At 64.4% G+C, this 25,165-nt stretch overlaps 1 protein-coding gene across 5 annotated transcripts in view; it reads left to right on the top strand.

The window, feature by feature from the left end:
* BAHCC1 (BAH domain and coiled-coil containing 1) overlaps window positions 1-25,165 on the top strand; it is a 70,093-nt gene that overhangs the window by 33,648 nt on the left and 11,280 nt on the right. For all 5 annotated transcript variants that reach the window (XM_033182584.1, XM_033182587.1, XM_033182586.1 and 2 more), the window contains 11 exons: window positions 8,617-8,739; window positions 12,257-13,990; window positions 14,234-14,342; window positions 14,728-14,915; window positions 15,015-15,173; window positions 15,367-15,530; window positions 15,704-16,028; window positions 17,365-18,174; window positions 21,852-22,054; window positions 22,156-22,292; window positions 22,903-23,031. In XM_033182584.1, coding sequence (XP_033038475.1) covers window positions 8,617-8,739; window positions 12,257-13,990; window positions 14,234-14,342; window positions 14,728-14,915; window positions 15,015-15,173; window positions 15,367-15,530; window positions 15,704-16,028; window positions 17,365-18,174; window positions 21,852-22,054; window positions 22,156-22,292; window positions 22,903-23,031 — 4,081 coding nt within the window. The remainder of the gene's footprint in view (window positions 1-8,616; window positions 8,740-12,256; window positions 13,991-14,233; window positions 14,343-14,727; window positions 14,916-15,014; window positions 15,174-15,366; window positions 15,531-15,703; window positions 16,029-17,364; window positions 18,175-21,851; window positions 22,055-22,155; window positions 22,293-22,902; window positions 23,032-25,165) is intronic.

Here is a 25,165-nt window from a genome sequence, read left to right on the forward strand (position 1 = left end):
CAAGAGGACGCGGGGCGTAGCCTCTGAGCCGCCCGCCTGGGCCCCAGAACGCAGGGCCCACCCGGGGCTGAGGATGGGTGTGGGCACCCCCCGAGGGTGGCAGAGCCTCCAAAGCCACACACCTGTGAGGCCTGTGCTCCGGCTTGCTGTCCCCTGCGCTGCCTTCAGTTCAGTTGCCCCACCCCCCGGGATCCCCTCCCCTCCCTGCAGGGGTTCCCTGCCACGCAGCCGTGCTCCCCGACAGACCACATGGAGCTGCCGCACTGAGCTGAGCGGCAGAGGCCAGGGAGGGCGGGCCAGGGTGAGAGGCTGGCTGGCTGCCCGGGCAGCATGCCTGGCTGCTAGTTTGACAGGGTGCCAGCTGGCTCCCGTGCGCAGGGCCTGTTTCTCTGCCGTGTGTGTTCATGGGGGATGGGGAGCGAGGTGGGCGGGGGGCACGCGACTCGGCTGGAGAGTGGGGGCCAGCAGGCACAGCGGGCTGCCTGGGCGGTTGGCCTCGCCCACATATCCTTCCAGTGGCCCAGGATGGGCAGGAGGCAAGTGCCCCGCCAGGCCAGCTTGCCACCCCCTCCCCAGCCCAGGGCTTTCGTTGAGGGCAGGGAGGCCAGGTTGGGGCAAGCCAGCAGGAACCCAGGTTGGGGTAGCCCCAGGAACCCCCCGACGCCAGGCAGGGCCTCCTCTCTCCCCATCTGCAGGGCAGCCCCTGGAGCGGGCCAGGGCTTCCTGCTTCCCTGGGGGAGCAGCCGGGGGTGCAGCAGAGGCAGCCTGGAGCTGGAGGAGCTGCCTGGAACATCTGGCCTGTTCAGCTCCTCCCAGCCCACAGCTCACACGAGGCTTGGGCTCCCACCAGCGGTGGGCCTCCCTGGGGCTTTGGGTGGGGTGGGCAGCGGAACTGGCCAGGGGCAGAGGTGACTTCTGTCAGCCAGCCTGTCCTGGGTGGGTGGGAGCGGGGGTGGAGGCACAGCTGGTCGTATTATCGTCAGGCCTGGTCCCCTCCCTCCCCACCGCGCCCCCCAGCTGCCGGGCCAGGACCACCCACAGGGCCAATGAAAGAGGATTCTGTTCCTGGGGGCTCAGCTGGGAAGGGTGGGGGCAGGGGCTGCTGAGCCGCCCACTGAGGCCACTCGTGGTCTCTTGTGCCACCTGAGGGGAGCCCTGGCGGCGACAGGCACACACACACGCTGGCTGTCCGCCTGGCCAGCCTCTTGCTCAGAACCACGCCCCCCCCAGCGGCCACCTCTCACCGGGCCTGGCCAGCTCCCAGGGGTCCGGGGCTATGCGTGCGGAGTGCTCCCTGCCGACAGAGCCCTGCAGCTTCCTACATCCTGCCGGCTGCCCCCCCGTCCCCTTCATCCCCTCTGAGGTCTCAGGATTCGCTGGTGCTGCTGGGAGTGAGCAGGAGCTGGGACCACATCTGTCTGAGGGACAGAGATCCCACCAGCCTCCACCCACCCTGAGTGCCCTCAGAGGTGCTGCGGCCCCAGCTCCATCCTTCCTGTGATGCCTGCCCAGGACCCGCCGCTTCCTCCCAGACCCCGTCAGCAATTCCTTCCTCTCCCGGCCTCGGTTTCCTCAGTGGCTAAAATGGCCTCTTGACCTGTCCCCCACAGGCCCGCTGACCACCCCAGCACTGACGTTTCTACCTGGGCTCACTCCAGGGCCCCCACATCTATGCGGGGGAGGGGGAGCCCTTGCCCTGCCTGGACCTGCTGTCCCCTCCCATGTGCGAGGGAGAGTTGGGCCAGTGAGGACAAGCTGGCTCCCCTGGGATGCAAGGGACAGCATGGGCGTCCTGGTGTGGGGAGGGAGGGGACAGCGTGGGGATCCCAGCGTGGGGATGGGAGGACAGGGTGGGGATCCCGGCGTTGGGGTAGAAGGGCTCTGCCAGACTGGCTACCTCTGGCCAGCTTCTTGCAGCCAGAGGGCGGCTGCCCCGTCCAGGTCTGTGACCCCCCTCCAGCCAGCTTCTCGCAGCCAGAGGGCCTCCCCACTCTGGAGGCATCCTGTGGCTTTCTGGAGCCAGCGCTCCCAAACCCTTGGCCCCTCACCATGGCCTGCCCTGGCCAGCTGCCCTGCCCTCCTGTCCCCACTAGAGTCTACCCTCAGGCCCTGGCAGTTCCCGAACCCCAGCCCGCTAAGACTTTATGAGTGTCATGTTCACGGCCTGGCTGAGTGCTGCTAGTCACTGTTGAGGGCAGGGGTTTCATCTCATGGCCATGGTGACCAGCACCCAGGTCCACACCTGGCAGAGGGCTGTATGGAGGTGGCTGGGGGAGACACAGGCCTGGGGAAGCCAGGGTAGGGGCATCCCAGGTGGTAGAACCTGAGCCCCAGGGAGGTTGGGGAGAGGACCAACCCTGGTTTGGATAAAGGGCCTGGTCCCTGCAGCTGCAGGGTTCCCAGGGCCAGCCCAGGCTCGAGGTTGGGCATGATTGACAACACTTCTGTCATGAGCCTGGCCCTGGGACGGCACCTGCCTCCGTCTGGCAACGCCGCACAGCACAGTGGCACTTGCGCCCATTTTACAGGTGAGGAAACTGAGGCTGAGGATTTTGTGTGACTGAGAGCCTGTCCCCTCACCCTCTCCCTGCTCTCTGACCTGCCGTGCTTTGGAGTGGGTGCCCCCTCTGCTCTCCAAGAGCCAGGGACTTGGCTAGGGACTTGGGCTAGAGGCTGCTCTGGGACCTAGGAGGCTGCACCCAAGGCCCTGCCCACACCCAGGCACCGCAGGACAGGGCAGGACTGTGGCGGATGCAGCATGGGCCCCTGCCATGTGCAGAGCAGGTGGGCAGGGCAGGGGTCTTCACAGACCCAGAGCTGCCTTAGCCTCGAGTTCACACGCCCAGCCTCAGTTTCTCCATCTGCCACACCAGTGAGAACAGCTGTCCAGACCCCATGTGATACAGACACAGAGAGCACCTTCCCTCCCGTGTCCGGCGGCAGCTGTCCACTGCTGGGGCCAGTGGCCTTGGTCACTGGGAGTGGGGTGCGACCTTCCTGGGCTGACATCCCTGGACCTGACCGGTGGGGGTGCAGCCACCCCGGCAGGTGCACCGTCCACTGTGTGCCTGTGTGTCGGGCTGGCTGGTGGTGTGCCTGTGGCCTGGGGGCCGTGACCTGCGTGTCAAGGACGCTGCCTGGAGAACGTGAGGAAGGTCCCGGTGGCAGGCAGGAGGGAGTTCCCTGGCAGCCAGAGCTGCTGTCCAGGGTACCAGCGAAGGCTGTGGGGGTCGTGCGGTTGCTTTTAGCTCCACACTCTGAGGATTGTCCGTTACCTCCCGTGGTTTGAGGACAGCCCCAGCCTCGGACCCACGCTCCCTGCCATCCCCGGGCCCACCCTATCCCCAATCCCCGGGCCACCATCCCCCAACATCCCCAGGAGGGCTGTGCTCCTCCCTGTGGCGTTGGTGCCTGGATCCTGGGCAGGCTGCTCACTGCGTTTGTTCTAGAGGCTCCCATGGGAACCTGGCACCTGTCCCCGCTCTTAGCCTAGGAACAGACAGAGCTGGCCTGGCCTGCCCCTGAGGGGCATCACTTGGGCCAGTTCCCTGCAGGCCTGTGGATGGGGAAGGGGCTGAGCTTCCCCAGCCTCAGGGGGCCCCAGGGATTGGGCAGTCCAGCTCCAAGAAGGAATCTCCTGCCATGCGCCCCACCAACCACTCATGACCGGGGAGCTGCACTTTGAAACCCAGCCTGGACGCCCAGGGGTCTGCCCACCTGGGGTGAGGGGCCTGTGTGTGGGAGCAGGGGTGTTCGGCAGAGAGCAGACAGGACTGGGGACGGGTGCTGGAAGGTTGTAGGCCCTTCCAGCCCTAGAGTGGGAGTGAGAACTGCCTGCAGCTGCGGTCACCACTAAGGCCCCTCCTGTGCCCAGGGCAGGCGTCATCAGCCCACCAAGGCCCCTCCTGTGCCCAGGGCAGGCGTCATCAGCCCACCAAGGCCCCTCCTGTGCCCAGGGCAGTCGTCATCAGCCCACCAAGGCCCCTCCTGTGCCCAGGGCAGGCGTCATCAGCCCACCAAGGCCCCTCCTGTGCCCAGGGCAGGCGTCATCAGTCGACTACAGTGCTTTGTGTGCCGCATGCGGACAGGGTTTCAGAATCCGTGTCAGTCCAGCACTTGTGGCCTGGCAGTCATCAGGTAGACCCGTGCACTGCACCTGAAACCCACTGACACCTGAGTGAAGGGGGTGTACCCTGAAAAGCCATTGCCGAGTTGCGGGCTGGTGGAGGCCAGGCTGAGCCTCATGCATGTGGCTACATGGCAGGGAGGCAGGGACATCCTACGTGACGGGGGACGTATGGGGTCACAAGAAAAGCAGGGACCACTTGCCAGGCCAGGGGTCTCCTGGGACTCCCCTGGGGTCACTGTGGGAGGAGGAACAGGGGATTTGGCAGACTTGGCAGGAGGTGGGGGAGGGTTGTCTGCTTCTGAGCCCGGAGGATGGGCCCTTACTGGACGGTGAACATTTGAGACAGTCCTCAAAGCCTCCCACGTTCCCCAGGGCCTCCCAGGCTGGCTGCCACGTGCAGATTTCAGGCCTAGGGCCACGCCCAGTTGGCTGCGTGACCCACTGCCCACCCGTCCAGGTGCGTGTGGGAGCCGAAGTGGTACCACAGTGGGAGACAGGTCGAGGTTCAGCCGTGGGAGGCCGGCGTGGCTGACACAGGTGCCCAGTCCTTCCCCCAGGGAGGAGGCACTGCTGTTTGTCAGGATGGTGGGGTGTCCGCTGCCGAAGGTTTTGTCATCAAAGGTGTGGGGGCTGGGGCAGGGTGCTCGAGGTGTACTTTAGCACCCCCAGAAGTTTGCTAAGCCTGCAGCATCCGGGCCCTGAGCTCCGTGGCCCCAAGCGGAGCTTCCTGGGTGACCCTGCCGTGGGAAGTCCCCTGACCCCCCGGGTGATCTCAGTCCTTCTGCTGGCTGGCGTCCTCCCTCCTAGACCTGACCGTGAAGACACCCCAAGTCCAGCATCCTGAGAGACCCAGGAACAGCCCCCCGGTCTTCCACCACATGGATGTTCCCTGGGGGGTGGGTTGTGGCCACCTCTCCAGTCTGGCAAGAGGAGGAAGACGCAGGGCTGGCCTGGAGAGGGCAGGGCCTCGACGCGCTGGGCTGCTGGGAAAATGTGTCGGAATGCAGGAGGGATGAGGGAAATGAGGTGCCTAGAGTGGGGGTGCCCGGCAGGCAGCCAGGGCTGGTGTGAGCAGAGACACTGGGCCAGGCCCTGTGTGCCGTGGGTGGGGGGGCTGCTTCTCCCTCCCCAGGGGTGAGAAGCCTCCAGGCTTCCCTTCTCCAGGTGGGCAGGAGGAGAGGAAGGGTCCCCTCACGCCTGGCTGCCCCCAGCCCCCATTTCTTGGCACTGTGCCCTCCCATTCTTCTGTCCTTCAGCCCTGCCCAGGGGCAGCCTTGACCCCCGCCGACTGCCCACTGTCTCTCCTCCTGCCCACACCACAGGCCTCCTACCTGCAGCCCTTGACCTCCCCAGACATGGTGAGCTCAGGCCTGGGGGAGGTTGGGAGGGGTCTGGGGATGTGGCCATTGTGCCCCCTGCCAAGCCCATGTGTGGCCTCCTGGCTTGACTCACCCGTCAGGTGCTTATGACCTTCAGCCTCTGTCTCCTGCAGTCCATCCCGTCACGGGACTGAGTTTGGAGTCTCTTGCTCACCACAGTAGCAGGAGCAGGATGTGGGGACCTCGGTGCAACCCCCACTGCCCCCAGGGTTCTTCCCCACACTCTGCCAGGCTCTGAGGGCACCAGCAGCCTGAGTCCTGCCCGCCCGTCTGGGAGGTTCGTTTAGCCTAGGGCTTGCCCTCGTCTGCTGGGGTGATCATAAACGCTCCCGTCTCAAAGGGGTGTGGGAAGGGGAGGTTCTGGGGCCCTGGCGTTCTAGCAGGAACTTGCAGTTGAGGACCTCTGGCTCTGGTCTCGTGTGCCCCGAGGCCCTGCTGGCTGAGCCCTCTTGGTCTCTGGCCCTGGAGTGTCTCCTCCATGCCATCTGGGGCCTCTACGGTCCCCCTGGAGCCCTCCCCAGGACCACCCCCCCCCACTCCTCAGTGGCAGCCTCTTCCAGGACGCCGCTGTGTCCCCGGCCCAGCCACAGCAGCCCTGCCTTCTGGCTTCTGGTCTCAAAACAGCTGCTCTGATTCATGAAAATCATTTTTTTAATTTTCTTTTTCAGTTTTGAGAGTACAGTCTTGTTGGGAAAAAGAAAGGGGCTTTTTGTCGCTGGGCTAGGAGGACCTCTTCCCTTCCTCTTTCTGCCCCCTGCCCAAAGATGACCCCACCCTGCCGGCTGGGCCTCTCCGGCACCCCAGCCCCTCCGTCTCTGCTCCCTGCCCCTGCGTCCCATCTCCCCACTCCCTCCTCCTCCCCACTCCCTAACTTCCCCTCTGGGGCCTCAGAGGTGGGGACTGAGCAGGAAAGGATGGGGGCAGTGGCCAGGCCTTTGGTCTTAGGGCCCTGACTAATGCTGCCCTGCTCCCTAGCCCGGGGCCACCAGTCAAGGCCCAGCAGCTGAGGGACATGCATAGCTGCCCACCCTCAGCTGCCCACAGAGGGGAAGGCAGGAAGGAGCCCACTCCTCGGCCAGCTGAGTGCTGCTCCCCGCGAGAGTGGATGGACTGGGGGACAGGGGCTCTGTGCCTGGGAAACGGTGTCTGGGAAGGAGGAATTTACAGACTTCTGTTTACCAAAACGAGGCCTCGTAAAACATTTAACAGCAGCCAATTAAAGGGGGACAGCTGCGGAGGTTTAGCCAGTGCCCCCCAAGGCCCTGCCCCTTGCCCTGCCACTCCCCTACCCCCGCCCCAGTTCGTTCCCACCCAGTCCCTCTCAGCTTTGGTCAAGTCTTCCAGGAGCAGAGTTCAATCTGGTAAACAGCTGCTCCAGATGCAGCTCCCACACAGACCAGGCCAGTCGGCCAGGCTCGAGCCTCAGCCCCGTGTCCTCAGCTGGAGGGCAGCTGCAGGGCCACACCAGGGCCAGGGCGCCTTCCCCAGGTCCCCAGACTCGGCCTGGGATGTGCGGCCTCACAGGGAGATGGGACTTCGCCCTATCAAGCTGGCTTCCATGTCTCAGGACTTCCCAGAGCCTTCCCTGTGCTCATGCCCTGCACGAGACTCCAGATGGGATGGGTGTGGGCTGCATGCTTGGAGCTGGTGACCCAGAGCTGGGGTTTCCTGGAGCATCTCCTGGGGCTCAAGCTCCACAGATTTCCCTGGGATCCACTGAGCCAGAGAAGATCGAACGGTAGCTGGGTGGTGCCTGCCACTGCTGGGGGTCCCAGGGGGATTGGGGTGTGGGGTGCACCAGTTGGACTCAGGGGCCCGTTTTCCAGGAAAGATTCAGAGCAGGAGTTTTAGAAGGTGAGGTCCCCGCCGTCCTGCCCCACCCAGCTTCATTCATTCTGGTTCATTCTGGCTCATTCTGGCAGGTTGAAGCTGTAGGTTGCTGCCTCAAATGTCTTCTCCTCAGGCCTATAGAGGGCTGCCAGACACCGAACCACAGCCACCCCTCGGCCCTCATGTTCAGGCAGCTGCTATGGTGGGCTGGCCAGCACCAGCACCAGCACCACTGGGACTGCACGCGGGGCTGGGGATGGGGTTGGGCAGGTCTGAGTCGGAGAACTCTGCCCGTGGCCCGGGTTCCTGCTGGGGAACCAGAAGCCACACTCCTTGTGACTGGTGTCTCTGGTGTCCAGCAGACATGCTCTCTGCAGCCCTTGGGCTGGGTTCTGGTGCCTGCAGGCCTCCCAGGCTGTGCTCAGCCCTGTCCTGAGCTGCCAGCTGTGCTTCACCCCTTGGGTGGGGCAAGTGTGCCCCACACAGCCAGAGCTGTCCCAAGGCCCGGGGCCAGCCACGTGGGTGGCTGGGTGTGGCTGGCTTTCCTGTATTGGGCAGGGGCAGGTCGCTTAGAAATGTGGCTGCCTTGAGGGACAGACAGACCCCTTAGCCTAGAGAGGGGCCTGTCTGGCATGACTTGGAGTCACCGCCTGCGGTTTGGGGGCTGGGGCCTGTGCAAGGAACTCTTTGCCCCCGTCCCCTCCCCACCCTGTGCAGATCTCTGAGCCGGAAGAGGCCTGGCCGTGGTGGGAACTCGGTGTCGGATGGACACACCTGTGACCTCCAGCCAGGGTCAGGGGAGGCTGGCCACACCCCAGCAGCACTGGTCCCTGGCCTGGGCTGTCCACTGGGCCCTGGGGCCTGCCTTGGAGAGGCCAAGTCCAGGCCTGGCTGTCCTTTGGGCAGGACCTTGGCGCAGTGTCTGTCCATCGTGCCCCCTCCTCCCACAGAACTTCCCTGGAGTCCCTTTTCTTGCCCAGCCTGGGAGCTTCTGTGATCCCGAGTGCTGCTGGGAGGGAACAGAGGCCCCCTCGTCCGTCCTCCCCTCTCCCCAGCCCATCAGCAATTCAATTTGTGCCGCACCGGAGGGACGGCATTAGTCGAGTCAGAGTTAATATGATGTATTGACGGGTTGATTTCCCCCTGGCGGCAGCGTGGTGGGCTCTGCCGGGCACCGCTCCTGGGCTGCCTGCCGGCTTCTTGCCTCCCTGGGGTCAGGGCGAGTGTGGGCCGCGGGCTGGGAGTTGCCTCTGCAGCTGGCTTTCCTTGCTTCTCTAGCTCCGGGGTACCCCAGATTTTCGGGGAGTCTGGCATCCACCTTCCTACCCGTGAGCCACTTGGATCACCATGGAAACAGCAACGTTCTCTACGGGCAGCACCGTTTCTATGGAACCCAAAAAGGCAAGTGCAGCCTGGGGCCGGCGTGGGGAGCAGGCATGCTGGAGGTGGGGAGGGGGCACAGGAGCTTCTGGGTCACAAGGGAAAGACCAGCCTAGGTGAGCCCTCCCACCAGGTGTCATCGAGGCCAGGGTGGGGGCTAGAGGAGAGGGTGGGTCTGCCCCTCAGGATTTAAACCCAGGGGCCCAGGACCACCCCCAGGCGCAGGTTCAGTTCCCCAGATCATGCTGTCTCAAGACCTCTCGCTTCTCAGGTGGGAGCAGCTGCGCTGGTGCCCACCTTCCTTATCACCCTAGTCGCACCAGCTTCCTCAGGACCTGGCCTTGCCCTGCAGCCCCAAGCAGCCCCCAGATCGTGGGGTGGCTGAGGAGGACACATCCGGTGGGGGCTGGAGGAAGCCCACAGAAACCTGCACCTCCTGGCTTACACACTCAGTGGCCTGGGCTAGAGCTGGGCTGCAGGAGGCCCAGCCCCCAGCCCCCCAGCCCCGTGCCCTGGTGGACAGAAGGGCTGCTTACCCTGTTGACAGCAGGCATCCCCGAAGAAGGGATGCAGAGTTTGAGTCTGCTGAGAAGTCAGAATCGGTGGGGCCTTGGGGAAGAGGAAGCGCAGGCCCAGCAGAGCCAAGTCCTGGTGCCAGCGAGTTCCTCCCGGAGTCCCCGAGACGGCCTGGCTGGAGGTGGGACGGGTGCGGGTCCTTATCTCCAAGTTGGTAGGGTGACATCTCATTTGCATTTTAAAAAGTTCCCCTTGGGGTGACACCAGGAGGCTGGAGCAGGAAGCCGTCGGTTAGTTACTGGGCTTCACTGAGAAGCAATACAGGTGTGGGTCCTACAAGGGCCGTCATCAGTGATATCTAGGAGGGGGATTGGGGGCAGGGAGGGGTAGAGGGGTCTAAGTGACCCTCAGTTTCTGGTCTGGGCTATGGGAGGGCGCACCTGGGGAGAAGCAGTTGGATAGTGGTGTGAGTTCTGCCTCAGTGCAGAGGGGCTGGGACGTCTCCCCAGGAGGATCTGAGAGGTGTCTGGACACACGGGGTGCGGTCAGTGTGGAGAGGTGGACTGGGAGGTTGTCCCGGCTGTGGAGAGGGACACCCAGGCTGTGGGGGGTGAGAAGGGAGGTGGGGACAGATGGCTTCCGCACAGCCCCTGGGAGCCCAGGAGCCCTGGCGTTTAGGGCTGGAGCTCCGGGTCGCGGCAGAGGAAAGGCCCAGAAAGCCCCTGCAGGGCCTGAGAGGCAGACTAGACACGCTGCAGGGAACAGAGTGGGGGACCCCAGTGAGCCTGTGCTCCTGAGTGGTCATGATGACCCCAACTCTGAGTGAGCCGAGGGGTGGGGACCTGAGGCCAGTCTGCCCACCCTCGCTCGGCTGCCCGTCAGCCCCTTCTCCCCACCTCACACTCACTCCAGGACCTCTGTGTGGCCTGCACCTCCGCACCTGCAGGAGCCCAAGATTTGCTAAGGCTCAGGTGGGCTTTGGCCTACGCCCATGCCAGCCAGCTGCAGGGGAGCAGGCATGGGGGCCAGGAACTCACCACCAGCCCCACCCAGGGAATTCAGCTCTCACCCAGGACAGGCACCCAAACCCATCTCCTCACCCTACACCCCAGCTCCTGTGGCTGCAGGCTGAGGGGCTCTGCTGCTCAGAGGACAGCCCCGCAGGCCCGGTTCCCCCAGACCCACCTCAGCCCCGGCACGTGCAGTTATTTTGACAGTGTTTGTCAAGGGCGGGCAGGTGGCTGGTCCCAGCCCCAGAAACCCAGCCCCTCCACCAGCACAGGGGACTCCCTCTGGGCAGTGGGCCGGCCAGGCCTCTCGGCTTTCACAATATTGTGGTGCAGCTACGTCCAAGAACAGTATTTGGTTTTGGAAATGGAGCTAATTAGGTTTCGCTGGGGCTAGCCCCTTCCCGCTCCCCTTCCCCCTTGTTTCTAATTAGCAGGAAATTGACAAGGAATTTACATGCCTGAGGACAATTTTACAAGTTCCAAATGTTTCTTTTGTTTCCCCTCTTGTCTGCTCCCTCCGCTCTTGGCACCACCCCGCTGCCCACCCACCCAGCTGGGCGTGGAGAGGAACAGCCCCCCACAGGGTTCCCAGAGGCAGTGACCTGGCCCCCTCTGTGGGGTGATGGGTACCCCCAGGGCAGCCAGGAGTGTGGAGAGCTTGGGGCAGACCCTAGCCGGGAAGGGCGGGCCCAGGCCGAGGGCCCAGGCCGGGCAACTGTTTCAGGGACCGGCAGAGGGAGCCCCCAGACACCCACCAGCCACCAGGCAGAGTGAGCATAGCTGCTGCTCTCTGCCCCCGGAGCCACTGGCCTTTCTCCATTTCAACCCATTACCCTGGCCCCACCAGACTGAGACACCCAGACGAGAGGCCGAGGGGCTGGGAGCTCCCAGGGGGTCCAGCAGGTGGGTGAGCCCCTCCTCCATGACCGCCTGTCCTTCCTGGCCTCTTCTCCGGGGGTGCCAGGAGCTGCGCCTGCCACCTGTCCCTGATTTCCAAGGTCCTGGTGCCTGTTTGTAAAGACCCAGCGGAGATGCTCTGTAACACTCACTGCCTGCCCCGCATCCCCCAAAAATCCACCGCCTGCCCTGCGTCCCCCGAAAATCCACCGCCTGCCCCCGTCCCCTGAAAATCTACTGCTTGCCCCGTGTCCCCCGAAAATCCCTACTGACACTAGGCCAGGTCGGGGAGAGGCTGGCCTCGGGTTTGCATCTCCCATCTCTGAGGTGTGGGGGCTGAACGTGGGGGCAGAGGTGAGTGTTTCATGGGGACAGAACTTCAGTTCTGGGAGGTGAGAGGTTCTGGCCACGAATGCTTGTGACGGCTGCACGGCAGGGGGAATGTGCCCAGTGCCCCTGAACTGTGCACCAAAAACGGGAAATTTTATGTTATCCATATTTCACTACAATTTTATAAAAACAAAAGCAAAAAACGACCGGGCACGGTGGCTCACGCCTGTAATCCCGACACTGTGGGAGGCCGAGGCGGGTGATCACTTGAGCTCAGGAGACCAGCCTGGGCAACATGGTGAAACCTTGTCTCTAAAATAAAATAAAATAAAATAATAGGCCAGGCGCGGTGGCTCAAGCCTGTAATCCCAGCACTTTGGGAGGCCGAGACAGGCGGATCACGAGGTCAGGAGATCGAGACCATCCTGGCTAACACGGCGAAACCCCGTCTCTACTAAAAATACAAAAAACTAGCCGGGCGAGGTGGCGGGCGCCTGTAGTCCCAGCTACTCCGGAGGCTGAGGCAGGAGAATGGCGTGAACCCGGGAGGTGGAACTTGCAGTGAGCCGAGATCGCTCCACCGCACTCCAGCCTGGGCGACAGAGGACAGGGCGAGACTCCATCTCAAAAAAAAAAAAAAAAAAAAAGCAAAAACCTTCCCTAGGCTGTAACCTGGGGTCAGTGCCAGCTGGTGTCCGGGAGGCACCTAGAGCACCTGTCTCAGGGAGTCTTCCTCCAGCCTCACCCCTAAGGCCTCCCATCGACCTTGGCTCTTTCCCACACAGATAACTTCTACCTGCGCAACCTACCGCCCCAGCCCACGCTGCTGCCGGCCAACCACAACTTCCCCAGCGTGGCCCGGGCCGCCCCTGCCCACCCCATGGGCTCCTGCAGCCGGGATCGAGACCGGGGCGAGGCTGGCTCCCTGCAGAAGGGCCCCAAGGACTTCGACCGCTTCCTCGTGGGCAAGGAGCTGGGCAGAGAGAAGGCGGGCAAGGCGGCTGAGGGCAAGGAGCGGCCGGCGGCAGAGGAGGACGGTGGCAAGGAGCGGCACAAGCTGGTGCTGCCCGTGCCGGCTGACGGGCACTGCAGGGAGGGTGGCCCCGCACCCCGAGGAGCCTGTGAGGGCCGCTCCAAGCACCTCACCTCCTGCCTCCTCAACACCAAGGTGCTCAATGGCGAGATGGGCAGGGCTGCGCTAGCCAGCTGTGCGGGGGGCGTGCTGGGGCGGCCTGGCGCGGGGGTGGCAACCTCTGGGCGCTGTGCGAAGGAGGCAGCAGGCCCCCCGGAGCCCGGGCCGGCCTTCAGCGAGTGCCTGGAGCGGCGGCAGATGCTACACCACACCGCGTCCTACGCCGGGCCGCCCCCGCCCCTCAGCACGGCCGCTGGCTCCTTCCCCTGCCTGCAGCTGCATGGGGGCCCTGACGGGCTCTGCCCGCTGCAGGACAAAGTCCCCCGGGACCTAAAGGCCAGCGGGCCCACCTTCGTGCCTTCTGTGGGACACCTGACCGACAAGGGCCGCCCCTTCCAGGCCACTGAGGCCTGCGCTGTGGCAGGGGAGGGCAAGGACCGGCACCTGGAGGGAACCATGGCCCCCGACCACGCTGCACCCTATGGAGTCTCCTATGCCCACCTGAAGGCTGAGAGCAAGGGCGAGCGGCGGCCTGGGGGCTTTGAGGCGGCCCTCAACCCCCGGCTAAAGGGCCTAGACTATCTCAGCAGCGCAGGCCCTGAGGCCTCCTTCTCTGGACTCCCTAAAGGTGGTCTGGACAAAAGCGGCTACTTCGAGTTGCCCACCTCTTCACAGGACTGTGCCCGGCCTGGTCACCAGGACCCGCTGGGCGGGAAGGCCCCCCAGGCCTGCTGCACTTTAGATAAGACTGCTGGCAAGGAAGCCCCGGCCGGCCCCCCGGGGGCACAGAAGGTGGCCCGGATCCGGCACCAGCAGCACTTGGTGGCCCCCGAGGTGGAACAGGGGGGCATTGGGGCTGAGGCCAAGCGCAAGTCCCTGGAGCTGGCATCCCTGGGCTACAGCGGGCCCCACCTGCCCCCATGGGGTGTCCAGGCAGGCCCGGGCACCGCCATGGCCATCAGCGAGGAGCGCAAGGCTGGCACCTACCTGGACCCCTTTGGCAGCGGCCTGCAGCAGGCGGCCCTTCTGCCCCAGGAACTGCCTGCACCACCGGACGAGGTCTCGGCCATGAAGAACCTGCTTAAGTACAGCAGCCAGGCCCTGGCGGTGGGCCAGAAGGCACCCTTGGTGGGCCTGGGCGGCCTCAAGGCCAGCTGCGTCCAGCAGGAAGCAAAGTTCCTGTCCTCTAAGGCCCCAGGCCAGTCGGAGAGGCCGGACTGTGCCCGCAGCCGGGAGCACGACACCATGCACGGTGACGGGGAGGTGCGGCAGCCTCCTGTGGGCATCGCAGTGGCCTTGGCCCGGCAGAAGGACACGGCGAGCCGGTCTGAGGCAGCCTACGGCACCAACACTGTGCGGCAAGGCCGGGCCGTCCCCGCTTTCAAAGGTACAGGCCCTGCACAGAGAGGGAGGCAGGCCGGGCCAGTCTAGGATGCCCAGCTGGCCCTGCCCTGCGCCCCTGCTCGCCAACTCCCACACCTGCCCTTGGCAGACCCTCCAAGGCCCCAGGACCAGGGGATCCTCCTCAGGGCATCAGGCCCCCGAGCTCGTAGCGGGGTCACTGCTTGCCTTAGCTGGTGGCTCCCTGGCCGCCCAACCCTCTCCTTTCTGCTGTCTCCACCCTGTGCAGCTGGCGGTGGGCCCCGTTCCACACACGTACTGGACCTGGAGGCCGAGGAGGAGAGGACCCGGCTATGTGATGACCGCCTGGGGCTCGCCGGCCGCGAGCTGCTGCTGCAGTGAGAGCTGGGCCTGTGGCCCTGGGGAGTGGGGCTGGACCTGGGTTTGGGGCTGCCCACTCAGAGCCACGTGGAGGAAGAGGGTGGTCATGGCTGGGGCAGCAGATTCTATGGCTAGCTGTGGGTGGGTTTCTACCCACCCCTAGAGCCTTTCTGGGGTCTCACCCTGGGTCGGGGGTCTCAGCTAACCCCCTGCAACAGTCAGGTTGCCCACTTTCAGGGGCCAGGAGAGGGCCCCCAGCCAGCCCTGCAGAGCACTGAGGCTGGAGCCTGGGGTTTTCCCTGAGCCTCCAGGGCCCGTTCTCTCTCCCAGGTTGATGGCAGGGGGTGGGGTGGGGAGCTGGGCATTGGCACTGGTGGCAGGGCTGAGCCCCAGGTCTTACAGGGACAGCAAAGACCGCGTAGAGTTCGCCCGGATCCACCCACCGAGCAGCTGCCCTGGGGACCTGGCCCCCCACCTCATGATGCAGAGCAGCCAGCTGGGCGGGGACCCAGCCCCCCACACCCACCCCCATCCCCCCTGGCTGCCCCGCACCCGCAGCCCCTCCCTGTGGATGGGGGGGCACTCCTACGGTCAGTGATCCCAGGGTGGGGGCTGGCCTGGGGCTGACGGGGGTTCCCTACTGGTCCCTGAGAGTGGGAGGCCTGACCACTGTGCCCTCTGCCTCCCAGGCCTGGGGCACCCTGCCCTGCACCAGAACCTGCCCCCCGGCTTCCCCGCCTCTGTGGCTGGCCCCGTGCCCTCTGTCTTCCCCCTTCCCCAGGATGCCCCCACGCAGCTGGTCATCCTGCCCTCAGAGCCCGCACCCCACAGCGCCCCCCACGCACTTGGTAAGGGCCCCTGGCCCAGGCCGCCACACTTGGGGGGCTGTTGGAAGGAGGGACAGCTGGGGGTGGGCTGGCCAGCGCTCAGGAGGGAGCAGTGGGCTTGGTGGGCTAAGGAAAGGGTGACGGGGATCGGGGAAGCAGCCCCGGAGCTGTCCCCTCCCCGACCAGGCTGACCCCTCCTGGGCCCTGCCCGCAGCGGATGTCATGGACCAGGCCTCGCTGTGGCCCCCCGTGTATGGGGGCCGGGGCCCTGCCTCTCACATGCAGCACCCCGGCCAGCTCCCCGTGTACTCGAGGCCACAGCTCCTCCGGCAGCAGGAGCTCTATGCTTTGCAGCAGCAGAGGGCCACCCAGTTCCAGGTACCGCCCCCAGCCACGCCTGCCTGGGCCAGGCACTTCTCCCCCCCTGCCTGGCCGCGACTGGCTCCGGGAGACCCCTGCACGCCTGCCCTCCAGCAGGATGAACCCAAGCAGGGGACCCTATGGGGTCAGGGCAGCCTGAGCCTGCCTGAGCTTCCCCCTATCCCTGACAGCGGAAGCCGGAAGACCAGCACCTGGATCTGGAGGAGCCCGCCCAGGAGAAGGCCCCAAAGTCCACTCACAAGCCAGTTGCCTTAACCCCCACGGCCCCAGGTGCCCCCTCACCCGCTGCAGGCCCCACCAAGCTGCCACCCTGCTGTCACCCGCCCGCCCCAAAGCCCCCTGCCAGCTGCCCCACCCCACCTCGGCCCAGCGCCCCGTGCACTTTAAATGTCTGCCCTGCCAGCAGCCCCGGGCCTGGCTCCCGGGTGCCCAGCGCCGAGGAAAAGACGGGGGAGGGTCCGCAGTCCACGGCTGACATCGTCACGTCCGAACCAGGTGAGAGCAGCCGCCTGACCTGGCCCGCTGTGCTCCGCTCCAAGCCCTCCCGCCCCTGCCTGGCAGGGCTGAATCCGGGCTGCCTGCAGAGCTGCTCCACACCAGCCCAGGCCCAGGGCAGCATGGCTGTTCCCTTCCTTTCTCTTCCCTCTTCCCAACCCTCCCAATGGGCATGGGAGAAGCACACAGCGGCCCAGCTGCCTCCTTCCTGGCCCTGGGCTGACAAAGGCGCGATGAAGACGGTCCCACTGGCTGTCGTGGGGACTCTCCAGCAATGAAGGCAGGGCCTGCTGGTGGTGGTGCTGGCACCCTGGGGGGCACCGGGCATGGGACCTGACCAGGCTGCCATTCAGGGTCTCGGCAAAGCTGAGTGAGGGAGGGGCAGTGAGGCGGGGTGCCTGGGTGGGGGGGAGGGTCTCGGACCTGGCCTCAACCCCTGCCACCCGCCCATCCACTCCCCGCCAGCCTATTTGATTCTGTCTGAATGGGGCTGAGAGTTCACACTGGAAACCGTGTGGCGAACATAAAACCCGGCCTAGTTTCATGGTCAGGAGACGGAGCCAGCAGAGGGTTTTTCAGTTTTTCTCCCTTAGTTTTTTTTTTTTTTTTTTTCTGCAGTTAATGGGACGTGATGCCTCTGACATGCTGCCGGCACGTTCTGGTTCAGGAAAACCCTGATTCAAGCATCATGTTTTACAAATTTCCCCTTTTCTGGTTACCCACAGCACACCATGTCAGAGATGGCTCCTGAGGCCACCCCAGCCCGGGCGGCCAGGGTTGTTGGGGGAACATTAGAGCCACTCGGCGGGGGAATGAGGGCCTGGCCTCAGGCTGCTCACACTTTTTTTTTTTTTTCTTTATTTTTTTGAGACAGGATGTCTCCCTCTGTCGCCCAGGCTGGAGTGTAGTGGCGCGAACATGGTTCACTGCAGCCTCGGCCTCCTGGGCTCAAGCCATCCTCCCACCTCAGCCTCCCGTGTAGCTTGGACCACGGGCATGCACCACCACGCCCAGCTAATTGTTCTTTTGTTTTTTTGTAGTGGTGCGTGCACTCTGTTACCCAGGCTGGTCTTGAACTCCTGGCCTTAATGATCCTCCTTCCTCAGCCTTCCAAAGTATTGGGGTTACAGGCGTGAGCCACTGTGCCCAGCCAGGCTGCCCCCTTAGTTAACGTTAACACTTTCCCCGCCACCAGTCTTGCAAACCTGCAGCTAGCCCAGGACCCTTCTGCGTGGGCTTGGGTCTGAGGGTTCAAGGTCACTGTCCTCCATCCTATCGCAGGATACCCCCTCACCACCACTCCCAGCTCCCTGCTGACCTGTCCCCTCCTTTGCAGACCTGCCTCCCGGATACCTGCGCCCCGTGGCTGGCCTGGGCTTCTCCCTACCTTCAGACGTGCACTCTTCTAACCTCGAGGACCCTGAAACTATGCAAACCGCCACCCTGCGGGCCCAGCCTGAGCCCACAAGGACATTCCTGCCTGGGGAGCCACCTCCCTGCAGCCCTAGGAGCCTGGAGGAGCCCGGGCTGCTCTCAGGGGCCAGGGAGGCCACCCAGGACCTTGCCGCCACCCCCCACCCTGCCGAGCAGGGACCCCAGGGGAAGGCAGCGGACCCCAGCCCACTTGAGGGGCTACAAGAACTGCAATGTGGGGCCCTCCTCGAGGCAGGGGGCCCCGAGGCCACCGGCCAGGCTCATTCTACTCAGGGAGGGGTACGAGAAGAGAGGAGCAGGGAGGAGGGGGAGCAGGAGCCCTCATCAGGGGCCTCCCCCCAAGTCCTGGAGCAGCAAGCAGGGAGCCCGGGTGCCCTTGAGGACGAGGGAGAGCAGCCGACCCCTGAGGAGGACGAGCTGGAGGAAGATGAGCTGGGGCAGCAGAGCATGGAGGACTCGGAGGACTGTGGGGGAGCTCCCAACAACAGCCACCCACCCAGGGCGCTACCAGGCCTGGATGCCTTGGTGGCCGCCACCATCGACCTGGGGGACCTGCCCAGCGACAGCGCACCAGACTCTCAGCCCCCAGCAGCCTCTGGGCCCCCCAGCACAGCCCCCCTGCCCCATAGCTCAGGGACTCATGGAATCGCTCTGCTTAGCGAGCTGGCTGACCTGGCAATCCAGCGGCAGAGGAGTGAGAGGGCTGTGCCAGGTAAGCCCGGTGGTTGCCGCCACCCCCCAAAGCCCCAGCGGTGGGACCCGCAGGCCTGGCTCACGGTCACCTGGCCAGATGGCAGCCTTGGGCCCCGCTCAGTTGTCCCCAAAGTGTGGTGGGTCCCCTGGAGAGTGTCCACCTCCCCCTTGCCGACCCTCGTCCGTGGAAGTCGGAGGCAGGTGTGCCTTTTCCGAACCCCTGTCCCAGGTGGGGCCCTGGGAGCAGGACTCGCCCGCATGGTGGTTTCAGAGGCTCCCTGCTCAGGCCCAGGATAGGCAGCAGGAGGTTAGGGCTCTTGCTGCAGGGAGGCCTGTGGGACCGGGAGCTCCTGGGCTCTTCCACCCACCCAGAGGCCCCAAGGACAGCCGGACAACAGTGGGCGGGGCCAGATCACCTGAGACACCTGAGGGCCGGGTCTCTGCTTAGCCTACCCCAGCCCTTGGTCTGGGCACTCCCTGCGGTCCAGCGCTCCCGGGAAAGCCCCTGCTTCCTGCCATCTTCCTTGTGGACCCCGCAGAAAGCCCCAGGGTAGAGGGCGTCCCCCAGCCGGATACGGTGCCGTGGTTGTTCACAGCACAAACCTGACAGTCCTCAGGGCTTGGCCACTGCTTTCTGGATGCATAAATCTCACCACCACAATCAAGAGAATGTTCTTTAACAGTGCATTTCTCCAGGGGCCTCTGGTCACCCTCTGCTGGATGAGGCTGCTGGCCCGCACTCGGCAGGGGTGTTCTGCAGTGCTGGGAGCTGCCTGCCCTCGGGGGTACCTGGCCCGGAGTCCCTGCCTCTGGGTGGAGCTGTGCAGAGGGTTTGAGGAAGCTTGGAGTCCTGTCAGGGTGGGCTCCACCGGGACCCCCCAGAGGCCCTCCGTTGGGCCTCCAGCCGGCGGTGTATGAGAAGGTAGATAGGGCGAGGTGGAGGCACCTCGGGGCACGGCCTGAGCTGCCGGGGACCCGCCGTGGGAGGGTCTCGGGGACCCTCACCCGGCAGCATGAGGAGGCGTCAACAGAAAGCAGGTGCCATGTGTGTGGCCAGAGTGGCCCGTCTGCCTGTGTGAACACCTGCAGGACAGGAGCCCGTTCACTGCATGAATAATCAGGTGTAGACCACGTGTCCCAGGTAGGGAGCCATGTGGCTTAACCCAGCATGGATATCATCACACTCTGGCCAGACCAGGTGTCCCAGTCACCAGGGTGTGCAGAGGCAGAGTCAGGGCCAGCTCTGCCCTCTGGGTCTCCACCCTCGCCCCTGCCCTCCCCTTGTCCCAATTAATGGGCAGGTCTGTGCAGCTGCTGGGCTCAGAGCTCAACCCTACAAGTATAGTGACCACTTTGGTTGAAATTAATTAGGAGACTGTGCCAGACAGCAGGATTTGCAGAGGGGAAAGTGGGGAAAATGTCGCCGGCATCGGGGCCGGGCGGGCAATAGAGGCCCCAGGCCTGGCAGAGCCATCTGGGTGAGGCCACGTGGGGGCCACACGCCTGTAGCCTGCAAGGGCAGGGAAGGCACAGAGGGACTTCTGGCCAACTGCAGTGACCCGGAGACCAGGAGACCTGGGGCCTTTGGTGGAAGGGGCCTGCAGATGCATCTCCCCAGCTGCTGATGGCAGCAGCTGCTCAGTCCACCCCCTCGGCCCTCTCTCCCCTCCCGTTCCCTGCGGACCCTGGACCCAGCAGCCTGAGCGCTCCCGTGGTCCCCACCAGATCTGTGGTCTCGGTCCAGAGCTTTGCACCCCAGCATCTGCCCCTCCGAGTTCCTCCTGGCTTCTGAGTAATGATCTCTGTGGATGGATCAACCCTTGGGCTGGGCTTGTGGCCTCCTGGCCCTCCCCTGTACTTGAGGAGGGAACTGGCCGCGCACCGTGGAGCGCCTCCCAGCCGAGGCGTTCGGGTTGATGCCTTTGGTGGAATCTCAGGTGTATCCCCCAGCGGTCAGGCGCTGATGCGCCCCATTAGGGATGGGGTTTGCTCTGGTCGTCCCGCACTCCTGACGTCCCGCACTCCTGCCTCTGGCTGAGATCAACCGTGTCTCTAGGGAGCCCAAGTGCGTTAAGTGGAGCATGGGGTTCAGAGGCAGAGACCAGGTTTGGGGTGCTGATTGCTGTGAAGTTATCATTACTCCGAGGCTTTCCCGGGGGTGCCAGCATCTCTACTCTGACCCCATAGGGGTCCCCCAATTCTCCCGCCTTCCTGGCCATAACCACTTACCCCCACCGCAAGCTGTCTGGCCCCTGTCTCCTGCTGGATGTCCTTGTGGGATCAGCCCATGGGGGCCCCATTCCTGGTCTCTGTTGTCAGCCCCCAGGGCTGGGTCCCCCTACTCAGGCCCTGAATCCCCGTGCTGGGCCCTCCCCTGCATGGATGCCAGCCTCTGCTGGCCCAAGCTCTGACCCCGAGATGGGCCGTCCCTTCCCCAGGCCACTCCCTGGGCTGTTGGGCTGCTGCTGTTCCTGCAGTCACTGTGAGGGTAGCTCCCCCGCCCCGGCCCCCAGGTTGAGGTCCCAGAGGATGCGGCCCTGGCAGCCCCTCCCTCCTGACCTGTGCTCAACCCCTGGCCCTCCTGCCTGCAACAGGGCCGGAGTGTGTGGAAAGGGCCTGGCAGAGCCCAGCACTGTGTTCAGAGACGGGGCAGGGGCAGGGGTTTGGTGCTCTGAGGGAGGATGGAGGAATGGTGGGGGCCCCTCTGAGAAGGGTCATAGCAGGTAAGGCTGCATCCAGATACCCCTGCTGCTGCCATCCTCACAAGGAATTGAGGGCCTGGGGTCCCAGCTACCCAGGAGGCTGAGGTGGGAGGGTGCTGGAGCCCAGGAGTTCGAGGTTACAGTGAGCCGTGGTGGAGCCGCTGCACTCCAGCCCGGGCAATAAAACGGGACCCCACTGCACTCCAGCCCGGGCAATAAAGCAGGGCCTTGTCTCAAACCTAAAGGTATCAAAGGGACTTGTCCCCTCCCTCTGCAGTGACCACTGGCCTCCCTGCAGCCACTGCTCCTTAGGTGTCCACACAGGCAAGTAGACTGAAGGACTGATGGGCAGATGGACGGGCAGTGGCACGTCTTAGCTGCTGGGGGACACCAGCCTCCACCACCTGGGTTGAGTGATGCCAGGTACTGAAGCCCGCAGTTCCAAAGCCATCTCTCCACGTGACTTTGAACTTGGTTAAAGCCACATGGACAGACGTCTGGGGGAACCAACCGCGGGCTTGAGCCACTGAATTGAACTTGGTTGAACTTCAACAGCTTCCATGCTCGAAGCCTCGGCGGCCTCTTGCGGGCACTGCCTGTGTCTCTGAGGGCCCCAGAGCGCGTGCCCCTTCCCAGGGCTGCCGTTCGAAGCAGTGCACCAGGGGGCACACAGGCATTTCCGTTAGAAGCAGTGACCAGCAGCTTACTTTCACTTACATGGTTTGGGGCCTGTCTTGCTCTGTGACGTGGAGGACCCTGCCACATGGGTCCTCCCAGCTGGCCCTGCCCTACAACCAAGGGAGTGTCTCCCCAGCCTGGAACCAAACGGGTGCCAGATGCCAATCCTGATACCCACCTCACTCTTCCCGGCCTCCTGACCCTCATCCTGGTCTTCACCGCTGGGTGGCTTCAGGGGGCCATGGCTGACGTCAAGAGCCTGTGAGGGGCAGTGTGTGCCCAGCTGTGCCCATTCTGACCTTCCCATGCCCCACAGAGGAGGAAGAGGACGTGCTAGCCTTCAACCTGCAGCACCTGGCCACACTGGCCACAGCCTGGTCCCTGGTGGAGGCCGCTGGCCTAGACAGCACCACTGTCCCAGCACAGCCACCCACGGCTGACCCCTGTAGCGGCCCCAGGCTCACCCCCCGCATGCAGATCCTGCAGCGCAAGGACACCTGGACCCCCAAGACCAAGCCTGTGAGTAGGGGTCCCAGTGCCCACATTGCCCAATGCATTGCCACACAGCCCCAGCCTGGGCCCTGGCCCAGCTCACAGGCCCCTGTGCCCCTGCCCACCAGGTGTGCCCCCTGAAGGCCGCCATCGACCGGCTGGACACACAAGAGGTGGGGATGCGTGTGCAGCTGGCGGAGCTGCAGCGGCGCTACAAGGAGAAGCAGCGGGAGCTGGCCCGCCTGCAGCGCAGGCACGACCATGAGTACGCCTGGTGTGGTGGGAGGGCCTGGGAGGGTCGCTGCACCCCCACCCCTGGGAGGTGCCCACGGTGGTGGGGCCAATGTGGGAACAGGCCAGGACTGGGCTCTGCACCATGCCTGTGGGTAGACACTGGGGTCTGTCGGGAAGGCCTTCCCAGAGGCAGTGGGGTCCAAGGAGGGAGGCATTTGGCCAAGCGAGACCAAGCAGCAGGACTGGGCGTCTGGAAGAGCCGCTCGGCAGAGCCTGGTGTGCAGGAGGCCAGCCGCAGGGTGGTGGGTGAGGGGACGGTGGCAGAAAGGGGAGTAGGGAGGACTAGGGGCGCTGGGGGGCCAGGGCAGAAGTTGGAAATTTATCTGGGAGAGGGGACACCCTGCAGTTGCAACAAGGGCAGGGGCACTGCCTGACCAGTGTGTGTGGATGGTGGGAGGTGGGGGCGGCGGGGGCCCTGGCTGGCCTTGCCTTCTGCTTGAGGGGTCAGGCTCCCCAGGCCACGTCTGGGCCCCACCTTTCCCTGCACCCAGTAGCCATCTAAGGCCAATGCCCTCGCCTGGAACCTTGTTGGGGCGCTGGATTCTGCGTGAGCATCTGACCATCCCCCTTGTGGCCCCCAGGAGAGACGAGAGCTCGAGGAGCCCTGCACGGCGGGGGCCTGGCCGGCCGAGGAAGCGCAAACACTCAAGCTCACTGCCCGCCCCACGTCCCACGGGGCCGCTCCCCAGGAGCGATGGCAAGAAAGTCAAGTGAGTCCTGGGCACTGGCATTGCAGGGCACTTGTGGCTGGCCCTGGGCCCTCAAGGCTGGGGCAGCAGGGTTCAGCTCTGAGGCTTCCAGGGCTGCTGGTGCCCCTTCACAGCCACTCTGAAGGCCTGGCCCTGCCCCTCCTAGACCATCGAGAGTGACCAGTGGACAGAGCTCTGCTCCAGACAGGCTTTGTCCAGCTGGCAGCACCCTGGCATGGGTCCCCCTCTGGAAGCCACAGCTCCCAGGCCCGGCCACACCGGCTCTGCACACCTGGCTGTGGCATTGTCCCCGCCCGTGCCCCACCCGGTCCCCTGGAGTGGGAGGCGGCGTTGCGTGCCGGCCTCTTTATCTGCGCTGTATAAAGTCGTTGGTCACGCTGCGGCTCTGCTCACGGCTGCCGGCGCGATGTTATTATCCATTACCCGCCCGGCACAGCCGTTGGTGCACTCCCGGGCCTGGTATAATTGTCCTTCTCGGCTACAAATTGCCTCTCCCGGCAGGCCCATTTGCATAAATCCTCCGAGCTCCTCCAAACACGATTGGCGCGTGTGTGTGCGCACTGCATCAATCCTGATGATTTGGTAATAATAGTTAAATCGGCACTAAATGGTTCCTTCAATTAAGACAGAGGCAAAAAATTAATCTCAGGGCTTTATGTCACAAAACATTAGCAAATGCAGGGAAGGTTGTAGGGAGGGGCTGCGTGGCTGTGGGCAGTGGAGGGGTCACCATATGGCAGCCCCCCAGAGCTGCCCCTGCCCTGCCCAGGTGTCTCCTGGGGGCGTCTCCTGGGGTCTCCTTTTGAGAACCGGCCAGCACTGTGGGAGCTGCTGGGCAGGACAGGGCCCCTGGAAGCCAGAGTCTGGCTAGAAGGCAGCAGCCTCAGGACCTCAGGGAAACTGAGTCCAGGACCCCTCTTCCTGAGGGTCAGGGCCCTACCTCACCCTTCCACCTCCTGCCCTCACTCATCCAGGCAGTGGTGGCGGAGGCAGTTGGCCCCGGGACGGGCCTTCTACTGTGCAGGAAGTTGGGGAGTGGAGGTCCGGGGGTGTCTTCTGGCCCACAGCTTCCTGCCTGGCCCCTCAGCCCTCAGAAGCCCAGCCTCCTCTGTGGGCAGGAAGGTGGAAAGGGACATCCGGCCATGCCAGCCAGGGCCAGGCAGGGCTCTCTGTCTCCATCTGTGATTCATTTTCATGAGCAGCTGGGGCTCCCTTTGCACCTGTGAGTCAGGGGGTTGAAAGGTGAGAGGACAAGCCCCCAGCCCCGGTCTAGCCAGGAACAGGCAGAAAGGCTCCCCGAGCCTTGGCTTCCCCATGTGAAATGGGGCAGTGGGAGGTTCTGGGGAGAGTGCATCACCCACACAAGATGGGGAGTCTGGGATGTGGGGGAATCAGGTGGGACCTGTTTGGGGGCATCTGGAGGTAACTGCTAGGCCCATGTTAGCTGGAGTCGATTTCTGCCCCAGCTCCCAGCCTAGGGGACAGCACAGCTATGGGGCATGGGGAACACTGAGGCTCGGCCTCCACAGTGTCCAGGGCTCCCAACCTAGGGGACAGCACAGCTATGGGGCGTGGGGAACACTGAGGCTCGGCCTCCACAGTGTCCAGGGCTCTATCTGGGAGGGGCTGAGGATGCATAGTTCCGTCCTCAAGACATGCGTGGAAGACAGGATGGGCTCCTGAGAGGGCCTGAGCCAGGCCGTGGGGTCCCTGGGGACTCGGGGGAAAGCCCAGGCTTCTCTGGACCCTGCCCTGCCCGCCTGCCCCTACCACCGCCCCTGGTGGGACTCCAGTTGGCATGTCCTCTTCCAGCTGTGGCAGAAATGTGGATGCAGTTCTCACAAACCTGCCTGGTGCCCACCCCACTCCTAAGGGTGGTAACATCAGGCCCTGAACACCTGCCAAGGGCCGGGCCCAGCCTGCATAAGAAGCCGTGCCTCAGACTCACAGATGGCACGTGTGCGGCTGTCCCTTGTTCCAGGTGCCAAGGCTGAGGCTACAGCCCCACTAGAGCCCCACTAGCAGCAGAGCCCTGGCTCCTGAGTACTGGCCCCTCAGAGCCCTCACCGGCCCCAGTCCCTGACACCTGGCTTCTGGGTCACTATAGCTAGGACCAGACAGCACTGCCAGGGCG

The sequence above is a fragment of the Trachypithecus francoisi genome, unplaced genomic scaffold (genome assembly GCF_009764315.1).
Source record: "Trachypithecus francoisi isolate TF-2019V2 unplaced genomic scaffold, Tfra_2.0 Lachesis_group20, whole genome shotgun sequence".
In the NCBI taxonomy this organism is placed as follows: domain Eukaryota; kingdom Metazoa; phylum Chordata; class Mammalia; order Primates; family Cercopithecidae; genus Trachypithecus; species Trachypithecus francoisi.